The 25,940-nt window shown below is 42.9% G+C and overlaps 1 protein-coding gene across 2 annotated transcripts in view; it reads left to right on the top strand.

Annotated features, from left to right (window-relative positions):
- The window catches only part of CERT1 (ceramide transporter 1), a 93,781-nt gene that overhangs the window by 24,436 nt on the left and 43,405 nt on the right, over window positions 1-25,940 (top strand). For both annotated transcript variants that reach the window (XM_042453201.1, XM_042453200.1), the window contains exon 3: window positions 14,895-15,011. In XM_042453201.1, coding sequence (XP_042309135.1) covers window positions 14,895-15,011 — 117 coding nt within the window. The remainder of the gene's footprint in view (window positions 1-14,894; window positions 15,012-25,940) is intronic.

Genomic DNA, 25,940 nt, shown 5'->3' with positions numbered 1-25,940 from the left:
TTATTATTATTATTATTATTATTATATTGTAAATGAGTGAAACCTTGCCTGTCTACCTTTTATTATTTACCACACAGTATCTCCATTGAAGATGGTCTGTCTTTTAGACACTGGTTTAAATATTGTATTTAACATAGCGTGAGCAGTTTATTTTCTATAAATATCAATAACCAAGATGTGTTGGTCACTTCCTGCCATTTCCTCTCTGGAAGATGAGAGATGATCAAAGCCCTTGGGCAAAGTCATAGAATCGTACAGTTGGAAGAGACCACAAGGGCCATCCAGTCCAACCCCCTATCATGCAGGAACTCTCAATGAAAGCATCCCCGACAGATGGCCATCCAGCCTCTATTTAAAGATCTCCAAGGAAGAAGACTCCACCACACTCCATGGGAGTGTGTTCCACTGTCAAACAGCCCTTACTGTCAGGAAGTTCCTCCTAATGCTGAGGTGGAATCTCTTTTCCTGTAGCTTGCATCCATTGTTCCGGGTCCTATTCTCTGGAGCAGCAGAAAACAATCTTGTTCCCTCCTCAATATGACATCTCTTCAAATATTTAAACAGGGCTATGATATCACCTCTTAACCTTCTCTTCTCCAGGCTAAACATCACCAGCTCCCTAAATCATTCCTCATAGGGAATGGTTTCCAGACCCTTCACCATTTTAGTCACCCTCCTTTGGACATGCTCCAGTTTCTCAACATCCTTTTTGAATTGTGATGCTCAGAACTGGACACAATATTCCAGGTGGGGCCTGACCAAAGCAGAATACAGTGGCACTGTCACTTCTTTTGATCGACACTATACTTTTATTGATGCAGCCTAAAATTGCATTGACCTTTTTAGCTACCACATCACACTGTTGACTCATGTTCAGTTTGTGGACTACTTGGACTCCTAGATCCCTTTCTCATGTAATCTCGTTCAGCCAGGTGTCCCCCATCCTATATCTGTGCATTTCATTTTCCCGCCCTAAGTGCAATACATTACATTTCTCTGTGTTGAATTTCATTTTGTTACCTTTGGCCCAGCTTTCTAGTCTATTCAAGTTGTTTTGCATTTTGATCCTGTCCTGGAGTATCAGCTGTTCCTCCTAATTTGGTGTAATCTGCAAATTTGATAAGTATGCTCCTAATTCTGTCATCCAAGTCATTGATGAAGATGTTCAATAGCACTGGGCCCAGGACAGAGCCCTGTGGGACCCCACTAGTCACTTATTTCCAGGATGAAAAGAAGCCATTGTTGAGTACCCTTTGGTGCTGCCTGCACCTTGAAGTAATGGCTCTCTAGTGAGCCACAATAAGGGATGCTCAGTCAGGGCTCAACATATCATGATTGCTATGAGAGACCAGGAAAACCAGCCCAAGAATCTTTGCATCTGGGTGGCCCTATCACCTCAGGCAATAAAACTTGAAGATTTCACAACTTATTGGTGATCCGTATCATTCAAAGATGAATGTAAAAAAAAATTAAAAATTAACTCATGTGATTTCTTTCACTAAAGTTATAGTTTTAATTTTGTCTGTGTTTGTGTGTGAATTGTGCTGGGACCAGAAAAGCTGGAGAGAGGGAGAGAAATTCTGAAGCAGTAAAAATTGGGAACGGCATTTGGAACTCTTAAGATACTTTTAATATTGTCCTTCATCCAAATGGATTCCAAGACATTGTCTAAATTGCAACAATATAAAATTCAGCAAAACATACAGAAGACTGAGAGATAAACAAAAGGCAAATGAAAATGCAAAGCAGGCAATATTATGATTTAAAATGCCTTGGCATTTTATGTATGTATTATTTCTGTCCTTCCCTGTGTCATGAGATCTCAGGGTGGCATATACCGTATTTTCCGGCCTATAAGACGACTTTTTAGCCCAGAAAAATGTTCCCCAAAGTCGGGGGTAGTCTTGTACTCCGGAAAGCCCCTGGGTCCTAAAGAGAGCCCTCGGCAGGTAAGGCTTCTCTCAAAGGCAAAGGAGCATCCTCCTCCGTTCCTTCCCTCCTTTGCCTTCCCTCCCTCCCTCCCTCCCTCCCTCCCTTTCTTTTCCCCTCCTCCCTCCCTCCCTCCTTCCCTTTTCCTTCCTTTTCTTCTCTTCCTTCCTTCCTTGCTCCCTCCTTTCCCTTCCTGTCCTCGGAAGGCAGAAGGTCTGTCTCTACCTTCCCTCCAGCCTGAGAGCCAGGCTGGCTACAGAGCAACCAATCCTTTGGAGTCACACACTCACAGTTTTCAGCCAATCAGAGAGAGGGCTGGAGAGTGGTCGCCACCCCACCCTCAGAAAAGTCTCTCTCTCTCTCTCTCTCTCTCTTAGCCCCTGAGTCCCTCTGAGAGCCAGGCTACAGAGCAACCAATCCTGTTTGGATGGAGTCACACTAACAGCCAATCAGAGAGAGGACAGTGGTTGCCCCCCCCCCGCCCTCACAAACTACAATTCCCAGGATTCCCTGGTTTTTCAAGGGAATTGCCTCCACACTTCCAGATCCCAGCCCCAGAGAATGAGTCTACAGCATAATCAGTGTTGCCAATTTAAGTCCACTTCTGCAGGTGCATTTGGATTTAATAATGATAACAATAATGGTGATGATGATGATAGATAGATCTTGTAGCACCTTTGAGTCTCACTGAAAGAAAAGTTGGCAGCATGAGCTTTCCTAGACTTAAGCGTACTTCCTCAGATGCATGGGAATTGTAGTTCATTGTGGCACCAGAGCTCTCACAAAACTACAATTCCCAGGGTTCCCTAGCACTGAGCCAGGGCAGTTAAAGCAGTCTCAAACTGGATTATTTCTGCAGTATGGATTGGACCTTGAGCATTTTTAAAAACCAAAGTCCAAAACACATTGCAGAAATAATCCAGTTTGTGACCACTTTAACTCTCCTGGCTCAGTGCTAGGGAATCCTGGGAATTGTAGTTTGTTGTGGCACCAGAGCTCTTTCTGGAAACACTCAATGTCTCACAAAACTACACTTCCCAGGGTTCCCTAGCACTGAGCCAGGGCAGTTATTTCTGAAGTGTATCTTGGATCCAACTAAGGCTGCATCTTCACTCCAGAGACAATCCAGTTTCATACCGTTTTAACTGCCATGGCCCAGTGCTATGAAATCCTGGGAATTGTAGTTTGTTGTCACACCAAAGTTTGCTGAGAAGGCTAAATATCTCAGAAAACTAGAATTCCCAGGATTCCATAGCACTGAGCCAGGGCAGTTAAAGCAGTCTCAAACTGGATTATTTCTGAAGTGTGTCTTGGACCCAACTCAGGCTGCATCTTCACTCCAGAGACAATCCAGTTTTGTACTGTTTTAACTGCCATGGCCCAGTGCTATGAAATCCTGGGAACTAATTTGTTGTCACACCAGAGTTTTCTGGGAGAGAAGGTTAAATGTCTCACAAAACTAGAATTCCCAGGATTCCCTGGCACTGAGCCAGGGCAGTTAAAGGGGTGTCAAACTGGATTATTTCTGCAGTGCAGTTGCAGCCTAACACGTTTCTATTTGGCACAAAGCTTCCTGGGCTTTGATTCCAATAGGAGCCACTTGAACTGCCACGGCTCCATCCATACAGAATCCCTGGGATTTGTAGTTTGGATCAGTGCCCCTCCATGCATTCTTTGGGCAGAGAAGGCAAAAGACCTTATAAAACTACAGATTCTAGGATTCCAATAGGATGGAGCAGCAGCTCTTAAAATGGTGTCAAACTGCATTAATTCTAAAGTGTAGATGCACCAAGAGGAAGGGCAGGAGGAGTTGTCGAGGCGGGTGAAATAATGTTGTGTATGCTGTTATTTCAAACGTGGAACAGACTCCTTCCTCAGAGTGTAGTGGAGTCTCCCTCCTCTTCCCCTCCTTTTCTTCTTTCTCCTTCTCCTTTTTTCTTCTCCCCCTCTTTCTCCTCTGCCGCTGCTGCTACTGTTATTGTGTGCCTTCAGCTCCTTTCTGACTTATCGTGGAAGAGAGGGGTGGTCTTATACGGTGAGTATATCCCAAACACTCTATTTTAAGTTGTAAAGTTGGGGGTCGTCTTATACGCCCAGTCGTCTTATATGCTGGAATATACGGTAGTTAGAACAATGTACAGTGGTACCCCGGGATACGAAATGACCGCGTTACGAAATTTCCGGGATACGAAAAAATTAGATAGGAAAAAACTGTTCCGGGTTACGTTTTTTTTTTTTTCAGCTTACGAAAAATTTTTTGGTGCTTTTCGGCGCTTTTTCGCACGAAATTGCGGCTTTCCAGCGCTAGCGGCTATGGCTTTTTCGGGTTGCAAAATCTTTCGGGTTATGAACGGCGCCGCGGAACGAATTAAATTCGTAACCCGGGGTACCACTGTATATTGAATGTTCCTGTATTGTGGCACCACCACAGGAAAAGTTCATTTAGAGGCCAAATGTCACCTAACCAAAAAATTAATTAGCCATCTTCAAGATGTAGAAACCTGCCCTAAGCATAGCATTGTTTACTATCATGGGCTGTCTTAGTGCTAGTCTCTTCACCATTCTGCTTAATTTAGTAGCAAATGTACCAAGAACCTGAAATAGAAATGGCTGAAGAAGATAGTTTTTTGTGGAGTTTTCGGGCTATGTGGCCATGTTCTAGAAGACTTGCTGTTCTAGAACAGATACTGGCAAAACATCAGGAAGAAACTCTTCTAGAACATGGCCACATAGCCCGAAAACCCCACCAAAAATTATGGATGCTGGCCATGAAAGCCTTAGACTCCACAGGATGAAGAAGAGCTTACATGGTGCTGTGAGCTTACATGGTGCTGTTGATATACACTGATAAAATATGAAAGAATTTTAGTGTGTTTTATGCAGAGAGATGCATATTGAGAATGAACAGTGAGGAACCAATTCTCGGTGGGGGCTATGTCTTTTTGCTTTGACCAAGAGTATGTCATTTTTAACATTTGTTTTCACCAACCCCCATATCAGAGTCATCTGTTCCTATCTATTGTTTTGAGTGACCACCACCATGGAGCAGTACCCCAGAACAGCCTTTTATTTCACTGTGGGAAAGAAATCTATAGAGGTTGGTTTGTGTTTGGGGTACTCTAGTCAAGAGGCACTAAGGTCACTCTGATTTTTTCCCACTCAGAGATGTTTCCCAACCAGATTTGGTTGTTCAAGATACTTAAGTCACCTTGGGTGACCTTCAGTTAATAGACCTCTCCCTCCCTCAACCTTTTCTGGTTATGTCCTAATGGCCAAGACATTCTGGTTGCCTAACACTGTAGCAGTCAAACTATTCTCAATCAAAAGAGCTGAGGAGGAGGTTTACAGCACAACTGCCAGAGTAACTCTGCCCCAAATGACCAAAGGAAGACCAAATGTGGCAAATTTTGGAGCCCTGAATATGTCACTTCATATTTAAACATGGCTTTAAGACTTTGTTCAGTCTTAGAAATGTAAGGTAAAAGCACTGTTGAACGTTGTAAGTTCAGATTTTTTCCTTACACAGAAATAAAACTGATAAATATATGTGTGGGCACCTTCAAATTGCCTGTCAATTTATGGTCAACCCCATGAATTTCTGAGGGTTTTCTTGGGCAAGAAATGCTAGAGGTCATTTGCCTTTGCCTGCCTCTGGTCTGTTACAGACTGCCAAAATAAAGCTGCTTCGGGTCTCTTTGGAGGTATGCTGTTTAAATGATGCATGCATCCTAAGAATCCAAAAGCTGCACCAAAGCTGCACTCCAGTGCTTAGGAATGGAGTGTGGCTTTGGCGCGACCTCCAGACTCTTAGGACCCAAGCATCATTTAAATAGCATACCTCCAAAGAGACCCGAAGCAGCTTTATTTTGGCAGTCTGTAACAGGCCTCTGAAATATGGTCTATGGCGCCTGGTTGGTGAACTCCCATCCTAGTACTAACAAAGCTGACCCTTCTTAGCTTCCAGGATCATATGAAATCTGGTGTCTTTAGGATAGTGATGTCCAAACTCTGACCCTCCAGGTGTTTTGGACTTCAGCTCCCAGCATCACAGACCATTGGCCAAGGTGGCTGAGGCTTCTGGGAGCTGCTTTAAGGGACATTATAAAACTGAAATGCCATAACAAAAAACTGTTAGCTGTATGCTTACCACTGTATTATAGCTGAAAATAATTTCCTCCAATGGGTTTTTGGCAATATCAACCTGTGTCTACCACATGCTGCTTTATTGTTAGCTTAGTTTCTTAGAGGGTGTACAGACTGGCCATTAAGGCCATCCTAGGGGTGGAGTCGGGGTGTGGCATCCACACGATGCACACCCCAACTCTGCCCCCTGGCCGACTCAGTGACATGGCAGGCTGTACTCCTCTGTACTCCTCTGACGCTGTGCCTAGATTACACAGCGCTAAAGGAATGCTGAAATGCCACAGCGCCAGCAGCTATGGGGCCCTTTCTGTGGAGCAGAAAGGAGATGGTTTCTGCGGCTGCTTTTTGCACCGCAGAAAGGCGAGACCGGGGCTGTGGCATGCGGTTGCCATGGCCCCAATCTGGTGCTAAAATGGGCGATGGCAGGCCACCCCTTAGGGGCAGTATGAACAGCCCTTCAATCATCACATGGGCTGTCTGTCTCATATTCATGCAACTTTTCAGTTAACTCCCTCTAGCTTTACAGATTGAGATGTTCCAGAGTACCATTCTTTTCTGTGTGCAAATCTGCTGCAACCTTCTTTTTTCATATACACACAGACACTTTGTACAGAGACCTTTCTTGATCCCTGGCTAAAGTTTTGATTTGAATAGAAAAAAAGGAGGGGGGAAAATGCAGTAAGGAAACACAGAAGCACAAATGACAAAAGACTGACCTGTACTATCCAGTATATTGTTATTGTTCTTGTTAACTGACTTTGAGTCGATCCTGACTCAGGGTGCTGCAGTGGATGAGATATCTCCAAGACCCCATATCCTCCACTGCTTTGCTTAGTTCCTGCAACTTCAGAATTTGTTCACCTTAATAGAGTCCATCCATCTAGCATACAGTCCTCCTCTCTTTCTACCTCCCTCCACCTTTCTTAGCATTATCGTCTTTTGCAATGAGTCGTGCCTTCTCATGATGTAGCCAAAGTACAACAGCCTTAGTTTAGTCATCTTGGCTTCCAGGGAGAGTTCTGGCTCAATCTCTTCTAGGATTCATTTGTTTGTCTTTCTGGCTGTCCACGGTATCCTCAATATTGTTCTCCAGCACCACATCTCAAATGAACTGATTTTCTTCTTATCTGCTTTTTTCACTGTCTGGCTCTTGCATCCATACATAGGAATAGTAAAAGAGGTCTCATGCTTTGGGTCAAAATGAGACAGCAGTCAAGAAATCAGAAGACAGAGAATTTCCAGGAGATGTATTTGTAATCAAACACATTGTTTGGAGAAAGATCTTTAATTTTTTTTTTATTGCATTTTATTCATTATTTTGTTTTGTTTTATTTTAGATGATGAGAGCTGCTTTTTCCAATGCTGTCTTAAAGATGGGGGAAGAAAGCAGAAATTCTTGCTTCTTCAAGTCAAACTTTTTCCTTCTAAGTAAAATATTACATTTGAGGAAATGATTCCAAGTGTCTTGTAATCAAACAGATCAGAACTAAAAGTAAATGCTGCCAGTTCTACCACTGCTGCTTGTTTCTTTTTTAATTATTGTAAGGTGAATCATGCTTTCCAGAGTTCCATTTTTAACCCAGACTTTTATAGACTTCTAGTCCTTACTCAAATGGCACCGTGAATTTACATGGGATGTAGACACAGCAGTTTTATAGGCCTGTGAGTAGTCTGTCAATTCTTGGGTTTCTAGATTCTAAAAATGATTTTGTCCACACCACCCCACCGAAAACATTGCAGGCAGAACAGAAAAAGTGAAATAATTCTGTCATGTGCAAAGCCCTGTAAAATACCCGCTTAAGAACAGCTATAATTACATTTGAATATGAAGTAAAACTCTTGACAATATGCCTGCTGTTTCTATTGCTGATTCAACAGGAAATTAGTGATTAATCTGCCTGGCAGAATTATTTCCCCACAGCATTGGTAAACCACCATGCAAAGCTACCAGCTTCCAAAGAATACAATATTACAAATGAGAAAATAGTTAGGGAAAACACAGTGACATTGTGCATCTCTTGAGTAGGATAAGGAAACTGAGCAATTATTTGTTAAACTAAACAAGTAAAATCACAAAATCCAGCAAGCAATGATCAGTATGAACACTCACAGTTTTGCCTTTCTTGAACACTGGACCCCTCTGCTCCCTTTGATCATAATTATTAAGTACCAACGGACTGAACAGTGATATAAAAATAGGTACAATAAGCTTGAGGAAAAATAGGAAGCAAGGCTGTATGAATTAACAAGTTACACTAGTGTTCACTGGCCCCTTAGATGGAACCAGATGTTAAATAGTATCTGTCAGGTAAACAGTTTATGAAGGTAGGCTTTGTTGTGCTAGTCTGAGCTCTTAAAACATTTTGTGTGATGTGCTGAACATTTGCTTCTCTGTTTGTCTTTGACAGTAATTCACAGATAGCTTCAACTTTTATTTGTTGATCTAAATAAGAAAACATTGTCATCCTGTGTTGTGTAAAAATGTGTTGTTATCATGATACCATCCTGCTTTTACAGCCTAATTGCTCATTCTTTATTACCCAGGAAGGCCTAGAACAGTCTTAAGGATGGATAATCTCTGCAATATAAGGATTTGATTTCCTTTTTGTACCAACAGTACAGTTCGTATATGATACTCTTAATTCAGGACACCAGTTTGCAATTTTGCTGTTCATTGTTTTCTTCATTGCTTGCTGTTACCAACTAGTCATAGTTTTCACTGTATTACAGTGGGCACTTCATGTCCATGGATTGCCATGCCCTATAATATTCAGTGGTAGCAACATGAATTCACATGTGCTGAAGTGTGCGCATTCACATCACGGCCATTGAATAGTATGGGATGTGATTGTCAGCAATTTTTGGTGTCCACATGCCCTCCCCGGAACTGAACCCCCACCGATATAGAAGGCCCACTTTACTAGTTCCGGCTCTCAATGCAGCAGTGATTTGGACAGAGTCTAGCTCAAAAAAGGCTTGCAAATTTCATTTTCATATAGGGTGGCTGTGATTTTTCCAGAATATTTGTCATTCTTACAATATTCATGGAAATAGAAGACTTGTAGGAGCAGTTGTTTAGTAGTCTGTCACCGTTATATTGACAATTTGAAATAAACATCTCTTTTCCTTGGAGGTAAATGAGAACAAATCTGTGTGTGCGCGCACACACACACACACACCCCTTAAAAAGACAAAATCCCACTCGCTCACTGTCTTTTAGGGGGTGCACATGTGTTCTCATTGTAGTTTCTTTTATAAAGTCATCCCTCTGTATTTTTTTTTAAAAAAAGCAAAAAACAAACCTTGATTTTGCCATTTTCTATAAGAAAATTACTATGCCATTGATGGAATTCCACCTGAAGCTTGGAAACATGGAGGTCATGTACTCCATGCTAAACTCCACAAGCTCCTTGTGAGTTGCTGGGGAAAAGGTGAACTGCCATCAGATCTCCAAGATGCAGTCATCATCACCCTGTATAAGAAAAAAAGGAGCAAAATCCAATCGCTCAAACTATCGAGGTATAACACTGCTCTCCATCACTGGAAAAATCCTTGCAAGGATACTCCTGAACAGATTAGTTCCTGCTATTGCAGAAGAACTTCTCCCTGAAAGCCAATGCAGCTTTAGAGCTAATAGGAGCACTACAGACATGGTATTTGTCCTTAGACAACTGCAAGAGAAATGTAGAGAGCAGAACAAAGGACTTTATGTAACATTTGTTGACCTCACCAAAGCCTTCGACACTGTGAGTAGAAAAGGTCTGTGGCAGATCCTGGAACGACTAGGATGCCCCCCCCCCCCCCCCCCCTTTCTCAAAATGATTATCCTGCTACATGAAGGCCAAGTCAGATATGGCAACAGTCTCTCGGAGCCCTTTCTAATAACTAATGGTGTGAAACAAGGTTGTGTTCTTGTTCCAACTGTTTACAATCTTCTTCAGCATGATGCTCCAAAGGGCTACAGCAGACCTTGAAGAAGAAGACGGGAAGCATCATCTCCTCAGACACCAAGATTGATAAAGATATTGATCACAGACTAGCAAAGGCATATAGTGCATTCGGAAGGCTTTAAGAATCTGGAGTAACAAACACTTGAGGCGAAGCACAAAAATCAGTGTGTATAGAGCCATTGTACTGTCTATTCTCCTTTATGGGTCTGAAACATGGATCACCTATCGCCAACACCCACGACTCCTTGAACCAGCATTGAGGCCATGCTATTGAGGAAGCAGCTGCACTGGGCAGGACGCGTTTCTAGGATGAAGGACCATCGCCTCCCAAAAATAGTATTCTACTGTGAACTTGTCACAGGTCAGCTTAAGAGGGGTGCTCCAAAGAAGAGACTCCTTGAAACAACATCTCAGGCTTGGCCAAATTGATCACCAACAATGGTCCGCCCTGGCCTCACATCGGGAGGCATGGAGACGCACTATCCACGATGCTGCAGCCTTTTTTGAAAGCTCACGCTGAATGAATCTTGAAGAGAAACGACAACGCAGAAAGAAGCACAACCCGGAAAGATCACCCAAGGAGACTTTCTGCTGTGCTTTCTGCAACTGGACTTGTTTATCTCGGATTGGCCTTTTTAGTCACTTGTAGAAAGTGCAGGATGAGTCCTTCCTGAATCTTCATTCGCAAAGCAAAGCCAGAGAGTATATAATGGGACTTCAGCATTCACAGATTTTGTTATCCATTGGGTTGTGAAATCAAACCCCAGCCGCTATTAAGGGACCACTGTAGTTAGAAACATACCTCTTGCATCCATGTAAACTGTAAAACTATATCTTGACTTTTTGTCACACCTGGAATTTCACACTCTTTGGATGGCTATCACCCAGATGTGTTTGATGTAGAATGCAGTTGAAACAAAAATCCTGAAGCTAGTGGAATTTGGTATTTCTGTTTATACAGTGGTCCCTTCCCTTACGCAGGGATCTCCCCCCCCCCCATGTAAGGAAATTCCATAGATGGTCAAGCTCCATTAAAGATCATGGGGCTCGTGATCATGGTGTCTCCCCTGCCAGGTAAGTATACGTTTGCTGGAAGCCATGTGTGATGCGGGTGCCCTGTATATAAAAAAAAATCTAAATTTGGAAAGATGTGTCAAACTCTAATCATTAGGCTAAAATACAGCATATTGAGCATTAGATAAACATCAAATTTGCTCTGAAATAAAAGCAAAAATATAGCATTCACATGACAATACATATAGTAGAGAACAACAGAAAATAAAAGTTATTGGCACATTGCTGCAACTTCTGTCATTTTTTCTTAAACCTAGATTCTCAGATACCTTTTCAAACCTTCCTCAGTGAATTACCAGAAAAATTAGGCTATGGGAATATTACCGTTTACGTTACATAACTAGGCACAACCTACTTTCCCTTCAAGCATGCAGCATGTAACAAGAGTTAAAGGGTGTGGTTGAAACTGGAACCATCTAGAAAGCTAGTGTATACAAATAGTTTGCTTTGTAGAACTGTATTAATGTACCAATAGTTGCATTTGAAGAGTTGAGCACAACCTAAGGAAGCAACCCCATTGCTCTACTGCAGCCACCTGCACATCCTAAAAGTCATTCCTGAGAGGGGTAGTCAGGATAGGGAACTGCAACAAGAGGAAAGAACTAACCAAAATTAGGTGAAAGTCCTTTATAAGAGAGCATTCATACACACACACTTCCCTGGACCCAACCCAACTACCAAGTGCTTCGTAGACTAAAAAGGTCTGACTATATATACAGTGGGGCAAAAAAGGTATTTAGTCAGTCATCCAATTGTGCACGTTCTCCCATTTAAAAAGATGAGAGATGCCTGTAATTGACATCATAGGTAGACCTCAACTATGAGTGACAAAATGAGAAAACAAATCCAGACAATCACATTGTCTGATTTGGAAAGAATTTATTTGCAAATTATGGTGGAAAATACGTATTTGGTCAATATCAAAAGTTCATCTCAATAGTTTGTTATATATCCTTTGTTGGCAATGACAGAGGTCAAATGTTTCCTGTAAGTCTTCACAAGGTTGGCACACACTGTTGCTGGTATGTTGGCCCATTCCTCCATGCACATCTCCTCTAGAGCAGTGATGTTTTGGGGCTGTTGCTGGGCAACACGGACTTTCAACTCCCTCCAAAGGTTTTCTATGGGGTTCAGATGTGGAGACTGGCTAGGTCACTCCAGGACCTTGAAATGCTTCTTACGAAGCCACTCCTTCATTGCCCGGGTGGTGTGTTTGGGATCATTGTCATGCTGAAAGACCCAGCCACATTTCATCTTCAATACCCTTGCTGATGGAAGGAGGTTTGCACTCAAAATCTCACAATGCATGGCCCCATTCATTCTTTCCTGTACACGGATCAGTCAACCTGGTCCCTTTGCAGAGAAACAGCCCCAAAGCATGATGTTGCTTCACAGTGTAGGTATGGTGTTCTTTGGATGCAACTCAGCATTCTCTCTCCTCCAAACACGATGAGTTGTGTTTCTACCAAACAGTTCTACTTTGGTTTCATCTGACCATATGACATTCTCCCAATCCTCTTCTGGATCATCCAAATGCTCTCTAGCAAACTTCAGACGGGCCTGGACATGTACTGGCTTAAGCAGGGGGACACATCTGGCACTGCAGGATATGAGTCCCTGGTTGTGTAGTGTGTTACTGATAGTAGCCTTTGTTACGTTGGCCCCAGCTTTCCGCAGTTCATTCACCATGTGGTTCTGGGATTTTTGCTCACCGTTCTTATGATCATTTTGACCCCACGGGGCGAGATCTTGCATGGAGCCCAGATCGAGGGCGTTGATCAGTGGTCTTGTATGTCTTCCATTTTCTAATTATTGCTCCCACAGTTGATTTCTTCACACCAAGCTGCTCTCCTATTGCAGATTCAGTCTTCCCAGCCTGGTGCAGGTCTACAATTTTGTTTCTGGTGTCCTTCGACAACTCTTTGGTCTTTACCATAGTGGAGTTTGAAGTGTGACTGTTTGAGGTTGTGGACAGGTGTCTTTTATACTGATAACAAGTTCAGACAGGTGCCATTAATACAGGTAATGAGTGGAGGACAGAGGAGCCTCTTAAAGAAGAAGTTACAGGTCTGTGAGAGCCAGAAATCTTGTTTGTTTGTCGGTGACTACTTATTTTCCACCATAATTTGCAAATAAATTCTTTCCAAATCAGACAATGTGAATGTCTGGATTTGTTTTCTCATTTTGTCTCTCATAGTTGAGGTCTACCTATGATATCAATTATGGGACTCTCTCATCTTTTTAAGTGGGAGAACTTGCACAATTGGTGGCTGACTAAATACTTTTTTGCCCCACTGTAATACACAACACAAAGCAACTACCAGTAAGTAGCAACAAATATAATTTGGGGGTGTACCTTATTGAATGTGAGGGCTGGTAGTATTTCATCTGACTCATGACTGTTCAAAAGGTTTTTATAATACTGCAGCCTCATTTTTCAAGTTAAGTATAGGTCAGTGTGAAGAAATGTGTAGATATGTGAAGTATGACAAGTGAAACTGTTGCCTTTCATGAAGCCATCCTCAAAGTTTACTTGCAAGATATTCTCAGTCGAAACCACTCCTCTCCTGCAATACTTCCTGAGTTTTTCATGAATCGGAAGGATTGTGTAACCTCTGTTCCTTCACCATCACAATGCTACATCATACTAGTTAATTCTTAGCCCTCCCAGGGATCTGTCTGAAAAGTACACGTGCTCATTCTCAAACCTTTCTTTGAGGATTTAGACATTCTCACTAGTGAGTTCTAAGTAATCATGGACTTTAGATCATTTGAAAGTAAGTAACAGACCATGAAAAACATAGTTCCTGTTTCCTGTCTGACTCATTTTCACCTTGCCTTGAGCCTACAGTTCCCATCAGTCCTTAGCAGCATAGCAAGTGATGAGGAATTATGGGAATTGTGCTCCTTAGCATTCTTTGTGACAGTTGCTACACATTGCTAACAGCTTTCAGAAAGTGGTATTCTGGCTACAGTGGGCCCTTCACATTTACAGGTGTTAGGGGCTCAGGACCCCTGTGAAAATAGATTTTTTTTAACTTGAGGGAAATCTCTCTAGGAATCTCTAGGTACTCCAGTACAACTCTATGGTCAACATCCACCAGACATTGACCATAGAATCTTGCTTGAGGCCCTACAAATACCTAGAGAAGTGTTTCCCCAGGTCTTCCAGTGTGACTTTGTGGTCAACTTCAGCTGAGTCACACTGAAGGTCCTAGAGATTCCTAGAAATAAGACATTAATAAAATCCATGGATAATCAAATCCTCAAAAGTCAACACCATAAATGTAGAGGATTGACTGTATAAAGGATTGTATATTGGATTGTAACTAATGGATATAGGATTGTAACTAATATGTATCTAGTATTTCTTATTTATCATAAGGGTTTTCTTATGCTTAGCATATATATCATGGTTTATAGAAATTTTAATTGTAGAAAGCCAACAGTGTGGCATTGGATCACATAGTTTTGCATTTTACGTTTAATCCCTATCATTTGAAACAGTTTCATATATATTCATACAAAATATGTCAAAGAAAATGGAGTAAACATAATAATTGATTAAGATGATTTTGGTTTGTGAATGAAGCTAAGTAGGTGTGGAGTTAATCGGCCCCTTGAATGAGAAATTCCTTCAATATCAGTTTAGGTATAAGGATACAGTGGATATAATGTTTAAATGTACTTTAAGAGAACCTTCTCAATATGATATGTGTTGCCTTGTAGTTTATTATGGTTTATTTCCATTGTGTTTAGTTCCAGTTGTTCTAACTGTTGTCTTCTTTTCTTCCACAGCCCCATGATTTTGATGAGTGTAGATTTGATATTAGCGTAAATGACAGTGTTTGGTACCTACGGGCGCAGGATCCAGATCACAGGCAACAGTGGATAGATGCAATTGAACAACACAAGGTATGGCTCTTGTTCCCTAGTAGTTAATAATGGTAGTTATTAATAGAGTATGGTTAGAGGCATAGAGGGATCAGCCTCTGAGGATTCATTAACAAGTTGAAGAGTTATTTTTGTAAATAAGAGCAGATGCTGGCACATTTAAACAACATATGTTATATTAAGTACTATAAACTGTGATGTAGGAATGGTTAGTATGAATGAATAAAATGAAGATAGAATTTTTTGCAGCTGATGATAAAAATTTTAAGAGGCTGTATATCTTTAGATTATTGGTACAGTAAGTGGTACTCAGATAAAGCAATACTCTTTATTGCTCTCCAGAAGTCTAATACTGCTTGCAAACCTCCATCCAGAGCAGGCTTTTTTCCAACCCACGGTACCTCTGTCTTGCCTGGATTCTCAGCACACTTACCTACTCTAGACACTGGGTTCAGGAGTTCAGCAACCTCTCTTTGTTTATGGCATTTGATTATCACTTCCCAACTCACTGGAGGTTCTGAGATGATGTACAATGCATAAAAATGTTTTAAATATTGAACACATGACTAAAAACAATTAAACTAAAATTCCTCTTTAAAGCCACAGAGAATTAAAAAACAAACAAACAGTGAACCAGCTTTAAAAAAAACCAACCAGAGCAGACAAACCTAATTTTAAGAGCAAAATCACAAGGTCTTCTACCCACTAAAAACAGAAAAAGGACAGGGCCAGCCTTACCTCCTTTGGGAGGGAGTTCCCAAATCAGGATTCTGCTACTGAGAAAGACATGTGATGTGTACGTGCCATCCTAGCCTTATAATGTGGTAGAACATACAAAGGGACCTTTGCCATTATAAGCAAGCATGAAATAAAACAAAAATATCTGGCTAATGTGCCTGAACTTTAGAGTGAAATTTATATTGTACTTTTTCAGTTCATACTTCTTTTGAAATGATTTTTAAAAATTATCTGGTCAGAGCCCAAATACATATTAACATGTTTTTGGTGTTTAGTGTTATATTGTTGATCATCTTAGGCAGTTTTTAATTGAAAAGGTGGCTGATAACATGCAGTAAAATAAATTAGTTTTCCTCCAGCAGAGATGAATGCTATGTGTGTCTTGAACACTACCAGTTTGCCCCCCTTATCATCTCAAACAGAGAAGTTGCAAAGAATTCTGGGAAAAGACACAGATATATACTTTTCAGAATGGAAGTGTGTAAACAGCTGCAACACACTCAAGTACTGATCTTATGTGAAGCAATGTTGTAAGCAGCACTCTCCTACTGAAACATATATTCAGTAATAAATATCAGCATTTTTTAAAAAATGAATAATCAGCAAAATAGAAACAGTCTGTTTTAATGACCATCACAATCATGTGGCATCTAATATTGTCCAAACTGGAGCTTGAAATGTAAAATACAATCAGCAAAGACCAAAGCTATGAAGTTATTGTTCCAATCCATTTTCAAAACAGTTCTTTCACAGACCAGAATTTAGACTGATTGTTCTGCTTCCATCAGTTGCTCATACTGCATATAGATTCTATAGTAACCTCAGAACTTTTTCTGGGGGACTGGGAAAGACTTTGATTTCATGATGTTGCAGTGGAAGAAAAGAAAGCACTCGTGAGCTAGTGGACTGTTGATATCATGGCAGTGAGTTTTGAGCACAGTTCTATATTTAAGTGGTCAAGCGTTTATTGGTGGGAAACTTTTAAACAGACTCATATTGATAGAAAGATGGACTTTTTAATGATTCCTGACTCTGCAGTTGAAGTGTTTCTTGCAAAATCATCCATTATTTCATAGACTAGATTACTCTCGGAACAAGTTTGTATTACAAACTTGATGAGGATCGGAATGGAAAACTATGAGGTAGTTACTGTCTTATTTTTTATATATTTGACATAACTGTTGATGGGAATGCACTGCTGTAGAAACTGTTTACAGACACAAACAACTTCATTTAGAATAGGATCCTTTATTGAAGATACTACACATAGGCGGGATAGAAACCGCCATCTTGTACGTATTGTATACGTACTAGGGTTAGGAAGGGGCGGTGCTTCCGCACCCCCCTAACCCTAGTACGTATACAATACGTACAAGATGGCGGCGCCCCTTCCACATGGGCGCCACCATCTTTACGTACTGGATGCATAGTGTCCAGACGTGTTGTGGCTCCTATGACGTCGCGAATGCGCCAGCGGCGCCTCGCGACATCATAGAGCATGACCAAAGCAACCCCAGGGTCACACTCTCTGCCCGCCATCAACAAGGCCCAAACTTCAAAACTCACACCTCACCACCCCACACTCTCAAATCTCACACCCATGACCAAAGAACCCAAATCAAAAAAGCAACCCCATGGTCACACCTATGGCCTGCATCAAACAGGCCAAACTTCAAACTCACACCCCACCCCACACTCTCAATCATCACACACATGACCAAAGAACCCAAATCTAAAAAGCAACCCCATGGTTCACACTCTATGGCCGCATCAAATCAAGGCCAAACTTCAAAAACTCACACCCCCACACCCCACACTCTCAAATCATCACACCCATGACCAAAGAACCCCAAACTAAAAAGCAACCCATGGCACACTCTAGGCCCGCATCAAATCAAGGCCAAACTTTCAAACTCACACCCCACACCCCACACTCTCAAATCATCACACCCATGACCAAAGAACCCCAAATCTAAAAAAGCAAACCCCATGGTCACACTCTATGGCCCGCATCAAATCAAGGCCAAACTTTCAAAACTCACACCTCACACCCCACACTCTCAACATCACACCCATGACCAAGAACCCCAAATCTAAAAAGCAAACCCCATGGTCACACTCTATGGCCCGCATCAAATCAAGGCCAACTTCAAAACTCACACCCCCACACCCCACACTCCATCATCTCACACACCATGACCAAAGAACCCCAAATCTAAAAAAGCAACCCATGGTCCACTCTATGGCCCGCATCAATCAAGCCAAACTTCAAACTCACACCTCACACCCCACACATCTCAATCATCACCCCATGACCAAAAGAACCCCAAATCTAAAAAACAACCCATAGTGGTCACCTCTATGGGCCCGCCATCAAATCAAGGCCAAACTTTCAAAACTCACAACCCCACACCCACTCTCAAATCATCACACCCATGACAAAGAACCCCAATCTAAAAAAGCAACCCCAGGTCAGGTCCATTGTAAAGGATAAAGAAAAAAAGGTTTTTCTTATCTTTGCTGGCTTGGCATCTAGAGTGAGGCGGAGGCGGAGGAGGAGGAGCTCTCAAATCATCACAGCCATGACCAAGCAACCATGGTCACACTCTCTGGCCCGATCAAATCAAGGCCAAACTTCAAAACTCACACCCCACACCCCACACTCTCAAAATCATCACCCCATGACCAAAGAACCTCAAATCTAAAAAAGCAACCCCATGGTCACACTCATGGCCCGTCAATCAGGCCAAACTTTCAAAACTCACACCCCCACCACCCACATCTCAAATATCACACCCATGACCATACCACCCCAGAACCCAAACCCAAAGGCCAGAAACCCCAAACTGAAATGCAACCCCATGGTCAGGCCCATTCTAAAGGATAAAGAAAAAAGTTTTTTTTATCTTTGCTGGTCTTGGCACTGGTCCTGGCATCTCAGAGTGAGGCAGGAGGAGGAGGAGGAGGACGAGAGGGACAGGCCAAAAAGCCAAATTTAAACCAATTCACACAATTTAACCACTTCAGCCAATTCAAGCAATTAACCACTTCAGCCAATTTATCCAATTCAAGCAATTTAACCAATTCAGCCAAGTTAGCCAATGCAACCAATTTAACAAAGTTAAACCATTTTTAAAAAAAAATTGGTTTTTTTTTAGGGTCACCTTTTTTAAGGGTCACTTTGCCTTCTTGGATGACGGTTCTCCCTCTCTAGTGAAGAACTGGTCCAATGTCTGCTTTTGCGGCCCTTAAGCAGGTTCTTAAACTGGCTAAGTGCAGACATTATCAAAATGGGCAATGGCATGGCTGGTGAGCACCTTCTCAGGGTGGTGCTTCTCCACATATGAAGACACATTGTGGAATTGCCGCAAAATGTCTTTAATTTCTGCCATTGGCAAAAATGCCCCCGCAGCCTCCTCCTGCTGGCCCTGTCGAAATGGAGCACGTCCTATCCACGGCCAGTGTTGCATCGCCGCCAAGGCCTTCAGGTCCTCTGTTGTCAGGTCCTCGTTGTGCTCCTCGATAGTTCCTCCACGTCCTCGTTTGTCCCTCGAGTCCCAGGGACCTTGCGATGAGATCTCGTGCACCTCTTCTTCTTCACTGGCTCAGCACCCTCGGTCTGTGACCCTTCCAAGGAAGAAGCATCAGGCCAAGCTCTCTCCATGCAGCAATCAGGTTTGCGCCTGGTGTATCTCCTGCCAGCCAAGTCCACCACTTCAAGCCATGAATTCAAAATGCTGCTTCCAGAACTCTCGAAGGGTCACTGTGTGCTCTCCGTCACATCGAAAACACGCTTGAACAGGTGCTTGGTGTAGATCTCTGAAGTTGCAATCACCTGCTGGTCCTGGGTTGCAAGAGGGAGGTCGTGTTGGGGCAGAAACTGGACCTTGATGAAGGAGAATCCGCGGATGTCCTTCTCCAGCATGTGCGGGGTGCGCGGAGCATTGTCCCAGAGGAGGAGGCACTCAAGGGCAAATCCTCTTCCTCCAGGTACCGCTTCACTTCGGGGCGAAGACACTGTTGATCCATCCACGAAAAGGAGGCATGTGACCATGCGCGCCATGGAACGCCACATCACTGGCAACCTGTCCTTCTGAATGTTGTGTGCCTTGAAGGCCCTTGGATTTTCAGAGTGGTACACCAACAGGGGCTTGACCTTACAGTCCCGCTGGCATTCGCACACAACACAAGTGTGAAGCGGTCCTTCATAGGCTTGGGCCTGGCAGTCTCCTCTCCTCCTGGGTGATGTGGTGGCGGCGAGGCTCTTCTTCAGAAGAGCGCCGTCTCGTCGCAATTGAACACTTGCTGCGGGACGTAGCCTTCCTCCTCACATGGCCTGAACTCGACGACGAATGCTTCGGCGGCCTGTGGTCTGCGCTGGACGCCTCGCCGTGACGGACGACAGAGTGGATCCCGGTCCTCCTCTTGAACTTTTGAACCAGCCACGTGATGCTTTGAAGTCCGGGGTGGCTGGCTCCTCCTGCGAAGAAGTTCCTTCGCCTGCCTCCTTGCTGGCCAGGTCTTGGAAATGGTGGTGGCCTTCTCACAGATGACCGAGGTGGCACAGTGTCCCCGACTGCTCCTTTTCCTTAATCCAGAGGAGAAGCAGGCGCCTCATCTCCTCGTTGCTTCGGTCCTCTGCTTGGCATCGTCGTCACGCCTTTCGCTGAGCCACAACAGCTCTTGGGCCTCCTTCTGCTGAGGACAGTGCAATTGTCGAAGGGTTTCGTCCATACTCCTTGGCAATGTCCACCACGCACGCCCCTCTCGTGCTTGGCGTGATTCCTTCTTGTCCTCCAGGACAGGGACCCTCTTCTTTTTCTCACCACTTGGCTTGGGAGCATAGCTCAAGCAGAAAACAAAGGCACAGCACTGAGCAAAAGCCACAATTGGAAACCAACCCCACCCCATGGTCACACTCTCTGGCCCAAACTTGCAAAAATCATTCCCACACTCTCAAATCATCACAGCCATGGCCAAAGCACCCAGAACACAACCCATAGGCCAAAACCCCCAATCATAAAATGCCACCATGGTGAGAGTCTCTGGCCACATGGGACCATGTCCAAATTAAAACTCAAACCCACACTTGATAACAGCAGAGCCATGAGAAATCAAAGCAGCAAATGAAGGCCAGCATCCCCAATCATAAATGCCACCATGGTGAGAGTCTCTGGCCACATGGGACCATGTCCAACTTAAACTCAAACCCACACTTTAACAGCAGAGCCATGAAGAAATCAAAGCAGCAAATGAAGGCCACACCCCAAATCATAAAATGCCACCCTATGGTGAGAGTCTCTGCCACATGGGACATGTCCAAACTTTTAAAACTCAAACCCCACTTGATAACAGCAGAGCAAGGCCAGCATCCCCAAATCATAAAATGCCACCCTATGGTGAGAGTCTTTGGCCACAAAGTTTTAAAAGTCACACACCACCACACCCCACAGCAAAACCACCACCCCACAGCAAAGCATGCTCACACCCCACAAGAAGAAGGTAAAAATCCATCCATCTACCGTAGAGAAGTTCTGATGGCGGTTCTTGATCCGAATAAAGGCCAGAAAAAGTTCCAAAGGCAGAAAAAGCCAGGAAAAAAGTCAAAAGCCAAAGTGGATTACGAGTTAGAGGCTCGAAGAGACTCTCTCAAACTCCACAGCAGACAAAGGGGCAGATCAAAAACAACGGTTTTGTTTCTGATAGAGGCCACCCCCCCCAATTTCGTTAGCAAATCCAGGTGATCAGCTGGATTTCTCAAGCCAATCTGCTGCTAACGAAATTCAAAAATTCGCGCAAAGGTAACCCTAACTCAGCCCCTTTTAGCTTTTCCGTAGCACCGGAAAGCCTGGAGCCTATAGCTGCACTTTGCATCGTTGAATTTTGCGGCGAAATGAATTCGTAACCCGAAAAATATTTCTTAATCCGAAACAGTTTTTTCCCAATCCCCCTTTTGTATCCGAAATTTCGACCCCTGATCATTTCGTACCCGAGGCACCAGTGGGGAAGTGTACTGGAAACAAGTTGAAGTTTTTTGTGGCAAGAGTGAGCCATGTTCCTTGAGTTCGTGTAGCTGCTTAAAGACCAATAGTAAGATGAGTTCTGATGGGATATATAGTTCACTTCATCAGTTCTGTTTACTTGATGCACAGAATTTTGGTTTGTTGTTTGGTAGAGAGACAGTCAACTTGAATGTATGAACTGGTTCTTAATTGGGAATAATATGTGGGTTTGTTTCTGGTGTGAAATGTCACAAACAGTCAAATTCAAGTGGAGATTAGTTGGTTGTTCCTTCAGTTTGTTCAGGATCTTTTAAAAAAAAGTTATTAAAAAATGCTATTCCAATATTATCTCTATCCATCTTCTGAGTGTGTTTTTACTTTATTTAATTTTAGAGGAGAGGAAGGAGGATCCTCTTTACTTCTAATGTTTGCTGTGTGTGAAAATTGGCTGCTTTGGAGGAGATCATGGCAGTATTGAACGTATTGGCTAAAATGTTTTATCCGTGAGCCCTGTGATTGTGGTGCTTGGAGACAAACGATATGTTAAACAGTTCAACAAACGAAATATTCTACTCACACACTTTTCTTCTAGCTTTGGGAACAGTATTTTAATACAGAGAAAAAGAAGGTCTGGGGGCACTTAATCTTTGCCTGTTCTTGTGTGTTCATTTTCTTCTTAAATTGGTCTTGTTTTGTTACTGTTTTTCTTGACTCCCTTGCATCTCATTTTTCCTCCAGGGCGCTCAAAGTGGTGTACAACGTGCGACTAATCCGAGCGTTGACCTTGACAACAGCTTTGTTGAAAAAAAGTAAGGCTGAACATTTGAACATTTAATGACTGGCCTAAATTACACACAGTGAGCTTCAAGCTTATGAGAGGTTGAATGCAGATGTCTCAAGTTTAGTCCAGTTGTTCGAACCACTACACTATTCTGTTTGACTTGGACTTGAAAGGCTTATGTATCCCTCTCTTGCTTTCAATGAATTTCCCTTCAAGTGCCTTTGTTTTTCTTTTGAGAGGAGGGCGTATTGTGTGACTGACCAACGCAACATGTTGTTGTTGCTTCAGATGTTTCCAACTTGATCCTAACGGCAATTTACAAGGTTTTCTTGGCACGATTTGTTTTGTTGTTGTTTTTTGGGGGGATTGCCTTCCTTTCTCTGAACTGAGAGAATGTGTCTTGTTTAAGGTCACCCAGGGGGGGTGGGTTTCCCTGGCCAAGGGGGGCGGGGCAAAGGTGGGTCGGCAGAGTCAGAATCCTCCGTAGTGCCAAAACCAATTTAACCAGTAAGGAGCGATTAGCGCACTGGGAATGATGCAGAGACGCTCAAAAGCTGACGGGAAAGCTTCTACTTGATGAACATGGTAAATCCATAAGGCTTATGCAAAATTAAGACACTCTCTTAGTTTATTTCGCTTGTCTGCCCCCCCCCTTTTTTTTTTTTTTGCAAAAGGCTTCCACCGCTAGTAGTAGTAGTCAACATTAAAAGAATGTACATATCAACAAAAGCATTTGTTGCACCCTGTTTATTCCTTCTTACCTCCCCTGGGTGGACATAGAATAGAAGCTCATAGAAGCTCTGTGCCTGACTCTGGCATCCTGGCGTTTTCCAGTCAGTCATGCTTATTGAGCTGTTACATCTCGTTTTAACCGGGGAGTTTTGAGGGAGTGGGAAAAACGTAAAGGAGAGACAGCAGCAGCATTCTCTAAACCTATAAAGAAAATGAAGTACCTCGGGATACAAATCATTCTTGTGCTGGTTAAATATTGATGTCCGGCAGCTGCGCAGATCAATAAATTGTAAAGTGGTCCTTTTTCTACATTAAAATTGTTGTTATTAATTAGATCCGCTCTAGTGAGCTCAGGGGGTAACCTGTTGTGGTTCTTCCCTACCCCTTGTGAAGTTAAGTTAGGCTGAGAGATGAATGAACTGGTGGGCCAAGCTCATTCTAGTGAGCGTTTTGGAGGATCTCATGAAGGTTCTTAATAATGCAAACACTCCAAGCCATTGCATCATGTTCCTCTCTATCCTCCAGCATAAAGTTTTTGGGACAATTTGTTGGCCCTTAGAAATTGATACCCATTTCAATATGCCTTGGAACCCCCCGGACCTTAAGGTATTACCTCCCAAAATATCAAGATCTAACAGTCTTTGGAGAGATTAAGCTTACCTGACTGTGTGTGATTCTCTAGGTGTTAATTAAGAAAATGCAGCAGTCTGGATTTGCAGATAAATGCAGATTTATGAGTTTCTTTAATCATTTCAAAATTAGGCTGTCTTGAGACACTTTAAAAGCAGGGGAATTCACAAGTGTGTAAGGGTGAAGCAGAGTAGGTAGTAAAGTAAAGTAAAGGTTATGGTTGGGCTTTGACCATAATTAACCTTAAGCAATTCTAAGAATCTTGTCTTCTTATTACCGCCATCTAGCTGGAAAACTAAAGCGATAAAATGTAATTTTAATCTCCAGATTAGAGATCTGGTACACTCTTGGTAACAGTCAAGAAATGAAAGATGGGGGGGAGTGGAGGGAGGTTTTAGATTGGAGTATGTGGGGGTGGGGGTGATGAATGGGTGTGCATGTTCGAAATGGAAGAGGAAGATGGCAGAAACGCAAAATCAGTCAGGACTGACGGGAGGGTCATACGAGGGTTGTCCTGGGAGAGAAACGAGAAAAGGGAACAAAAGGAATATCACAGACAAAATTTAGGGAGGGATGATAGCTTTGAAAAATCCAGCGAGTGGAGTTGTGAGCAGTAGAGGAATAGGAAGATAGAAGAGGGCAAAACGAGGTGTCGGTGAGAGGAGACAAGCATTGGGTACCCACAGAGAGGGTCTGAGGCAACTCGGGCAAGAATTGAAATAGGGTGCAATCATGACTAGAAGTTCTTTAGAGAAAACACTTATCTAAGCCTTAGGTCCTCAAGCATGGTTCGGATCAACCTGGCAGATGCCGGGACCCATAGACCTACGAGGGGATCTGCGACGACTCCTAGAGAAGAGTGCTCTCAAGTCGTCAAAAAAGAATAGTGTTTTTTATTTGCATTTCCACCCCTTCACAGTGATCCTTCTCCCCAAACCCCAATGAATGTGATGGACCACGGTAATGTGTGTCATATGGCCTACGCAGGGAATTTCAGGAAGAAAAGTATGTGCGTTGTAGACTAGGCAAAGCCGTTGACTACAATAATATGAAATAACTATGGATTTGATGCTTGAAGAAATGGGTTTGCTATTAAAAATTTGATTGTCCTGAATAGCATAACCTGTACTTGGCTAGCCATGAAACAAAATGCAAAGAGGAAACAAATTGGTTGCCCAGTCCCGGAAAGGGGCTTAGACAACCCAAACACCCTTAGTTTCAAATTTTGTTGTAGAAAATATATCTATGCAAGTTAATGCTCAGATGAGAAGCAGTAAAATTGAAGAAGGAACAAGTGTAAGATAGCAATGACAACCAAACTACTAGCAAAAAACAACAAAGACTTTGGCACAGTTGGTAATGACAGTCAAAGAAGAAATGTTAAGGCAGACTACTGGGTAGAAAAGAAAAAGAACATATGGGGAAAAGAATATAACGGATGACGACAGAATGTTGTGTCGTCATAAATGCCTGCAATGGAGTTGATGGGGGACACTGAAAGTATAAAGGTTCCTGGTACCGTGGATCGTCATTGATACTAACGAGACTACGTAATAGTGTGAACTGGAAAAATAGAGCTAAGACCGAAGGGAGAGCAGTTAAAGAAAAGAAAAAAACCACAAAAAAAAAAAAACTACTTTAACTTGCTACCGGGATGAGGGCTCGTAAAGATTGACGTATTTGACCTGCGCCAGTACTATGTCACGGTGGGCGCCCGACTATCGGAAGGTAAATCGAAGAGGCCTACGCTAGGAGTCGACGAGGGTCCTTAGGGCTAGCTCTAAGTGGATCTGAGAAAAGCCTGCGTACCCTCTGACATGACGCACACTTTGAGATTGAAGTGAGTCTGTTGTCGAAGCCGAGCTAACATCCGATACCGCGCTAGTGTAGCGGACATAGAGGGCCGTGCTCACAAGGGGAGCGTGGAGAGATCGCGAGGAGGGGAGAGAACAGAAGGGAGAAAAGGAAAACAGGAGGAAGGGGGGGGTAAAAGGGGAGGGAAAAACAAAGAGAGAGACACTGTGGAAAAAAAAAAGACAAAAAAAAACACAGAGAGGCTAGATGAAT

The sequence above is a fragment of the Sceloporus undulatus genome, chromosome 2 (genome assembly GCF_019175285.1).
Source record: "Sceloporus undulatus isolate JIND9_A2432 ecotype Alabama chromosome 2, SceUnd_v1.1, whole genome shotgun sequence".
Lineage (NCBI taxonomy): Eukaryota > Metazoa > Chordata > Lepidosauria > Squamata > Phrynosomatidae > Sceloporus > Sceloporus undulatus.
Note: the sequence above shows the minus strand (reverse complement) of the source record. Positions and strands in the feature narration are given on the sequence as shown.